At 39.6% G+C, this 2,151-nt stretch overlaps 1 protein-coding gene across 1 annotated transcript in view; it reads right to left on the bottom strand.

Annotated features, from left to right (window-relative positions):
* LOC106534808 (dnaJ homolog subfamily C member 10) overlaps nucleotides 1-2,151 on the bottom strand; it is an 18,059-nt gene that overhangs the window by 3,541 nt on the left and 12,367 nt on the right. Inside the window, exons 15-16 of the mRNA XM_014031571.1 lie at nucleotides 1,551-1,614; nucleotides 1,225-1,352 (exon numbers count right to left, since the gene is read on the bottom strand). Coding sequence (XP_013887025.1) covers nucleotides 1,225-1,352; nucleotides 1,551-1,614 — 192 coding nt within the window. The remainder of the gene's footprint in view (nucleotides 1-1,224; nucleotides 1,353-1,550; nucleotides 1,615-2,151) is intronic.

Raw genomic sequence — 2,151 nt, 5'->3', positions numbered from 1 at the left:
CAGCAGGTGCATTCAATTAATGTTGCCAGACACGTGGAGAGGCATGAGGTGAAAATCACCAAAATGCCTCAGCTCCTTACATCCAGAAAACACAACAGAGTCATATTTCTGTGGATTCAGGTCAGATTCATGACTTTGTGAGTTAAAACTGTCGACTGAAAAACTTTGTGTGKCTGCTGCACATTCTCACACAACGTTGGTTTTGATACATCACAACATGGACGTAGAACCTGGCGCACACAACTTTTTTATGTGTACGCACCGTTTATACATGAGGCCCTGGTGCCTAACTCCAGCTGTCAATAACCAATGTAATGTGAGCAAACCTTAAAAATGTTGCAAAAAAGAAAGAAAAATAAGAACTTGGATTGTTTCCATCTACTGGTATGGTGTGAATCAACCATGTTACGCAAAGTGAAATTCCATCAGACACTGATGGTACACATGGTACCAAACAGGAAGTAGAGGTTAAAAACTAGCAGGGACCATACAKCTCCAGACAATGGAGAAAAGGTTTCAGGAATGTGTTGCTATCAGGCAASTTCTAACTGTTCTGTCAATATCAACTAGTGTTAGCAGTGTTACACGCTGTCTGGAGACGTAGAGAACGAAATACAATTCTTATGGGAATATCTGGGAAGAAGTCGACAGAAGAAACAGCTCATCAATCATGTGAGGTAAATGTTGGCTGTCATCAGAACTTATATGTATTAACTCTTTTTCTGAAAATCCAAATAAACACCTCAGGCAAGCTTAAAACTTCAAATTTTAACATTTCCATCAACCTTTTCTAAAGTGATACRTCACATAAATGCTTAAGTGTGAGAGGCGGGGTACACCCTGCTCAGTCCATCACAGTMCCAGCAAACAACACAAAACCATTTATACTCACTCATACCTAGGAACTATCTGGGTATGAAATTTCGTTCCACCACATAGAAATGTGTTGTGAATGACAATAAAACTTCCTTGATTCCTTGAATTTAAAGTTAACGATTAACCTGAAGAACATGCAAACTGCACCCAACCTGGCTGAGAGTCAAACCTGTGATCTTCTTGCTGTAACAGCTCTAACAGCTGAACCACCATGGCCCACCTCCACATGTRTACTCACTTAATGAACCTGTATGGACTCCATTAGTTTTGTATGGGAAGAGGGGGGTTCTAACAGATGTTGTGTGTGTTAACAACAGTGAAGTGTGTGTAAAGTCTTCAGTTACAAACCGGAGCAAAGAAATCGACAAGCCACGGCTCCTTTCTGTCTGAGGGGAAGTTGTCTGGCTTCAGAGTAGTCACATGAGCACGAACACTGTCTCTTGCAAAACTCACGATGTTGTACAACACGTCTTTGCCTTTACAGAAACAAACGGGTTACACAGACAGACTGAAGGAAAGGSACAACACAGACAGTCTGAGACAATCAACTCTTACAGAACAAATAATTAATGAAAGCTGTTAGACTGAAGCTTTTTAACTGGTTATCAGAACTGTTGATGGTGAAATTAAATCACATTGGAAAGAAAAAAATWCATGAACATATGTATACTGACCATGGTGGATCTCAAAATCATGAATCCCCAGTCCTTTAAAGACGGCCACACAGGGTTTATGGATGTAGAGAGACTGACACAACCCTGACTCTGCTGCACAGTCTACTTTACCAACCTGCAGAGACCAACAGTCATTCAGAAGACTTTAAAGTCAGACAATACAGTCAGACCATANTGTCCAAACTGTTGTATACTGTTTGTTGTGTCCAAACTGTTGTATACTGTTTGTTGTGTCCAAACTGTTGTATACTGTTTATTGTGTCCAAACTGTTGTATAGTGTTTGTGTCCAAACTGTTGTATACTGTTTATTGTGTCCAAACTGTTGTATACTGTTTATTGTGTCCAAACTGTTGTATACTGTTTATTGTGTCCAAACTGTTGTGTACTGTTTGTTGTGTCCAAACTGTTGTGTACTGTTTATTGTGTCCAAACTGTTGTATACTGTTTATTGTGTCCAAACTGTTGTGTACTGTTTGTTGTGTCCAAACTGTTGTATACTGTTTGTTGTGTCCAAACTGTTGTATACTGTTTGTTGTGTCCAAACTGTTGTATACTGTTTGTTGTGTCCAAACTGTTGTATACTGTTTGTTGTGTCCAAAC

Source organism: Austrofundulus limnaeus, unplaced genomic scaffold, assembly GCF_001266775.1.
Source record: "Austrofundulus limnaeus strain Quisiro unplaced genomic scaffold, Austrofundulus_limnaeus-1.0 Scaffold1272, whole genome shotgun sequence".
NCBI classification, from domain to species: domain Eukaryota; kingdom Metazoa; phylum Chordata; class Actinopteri; order Cyprinodontiformes; family Rivulidae; genus Austrofundulus; species Austrofundulus limnaeus.
Note: the sequence above shows the minus strand (reverse complement) of the source record. Positions and strands in the feature narration are given on the sequence as shown.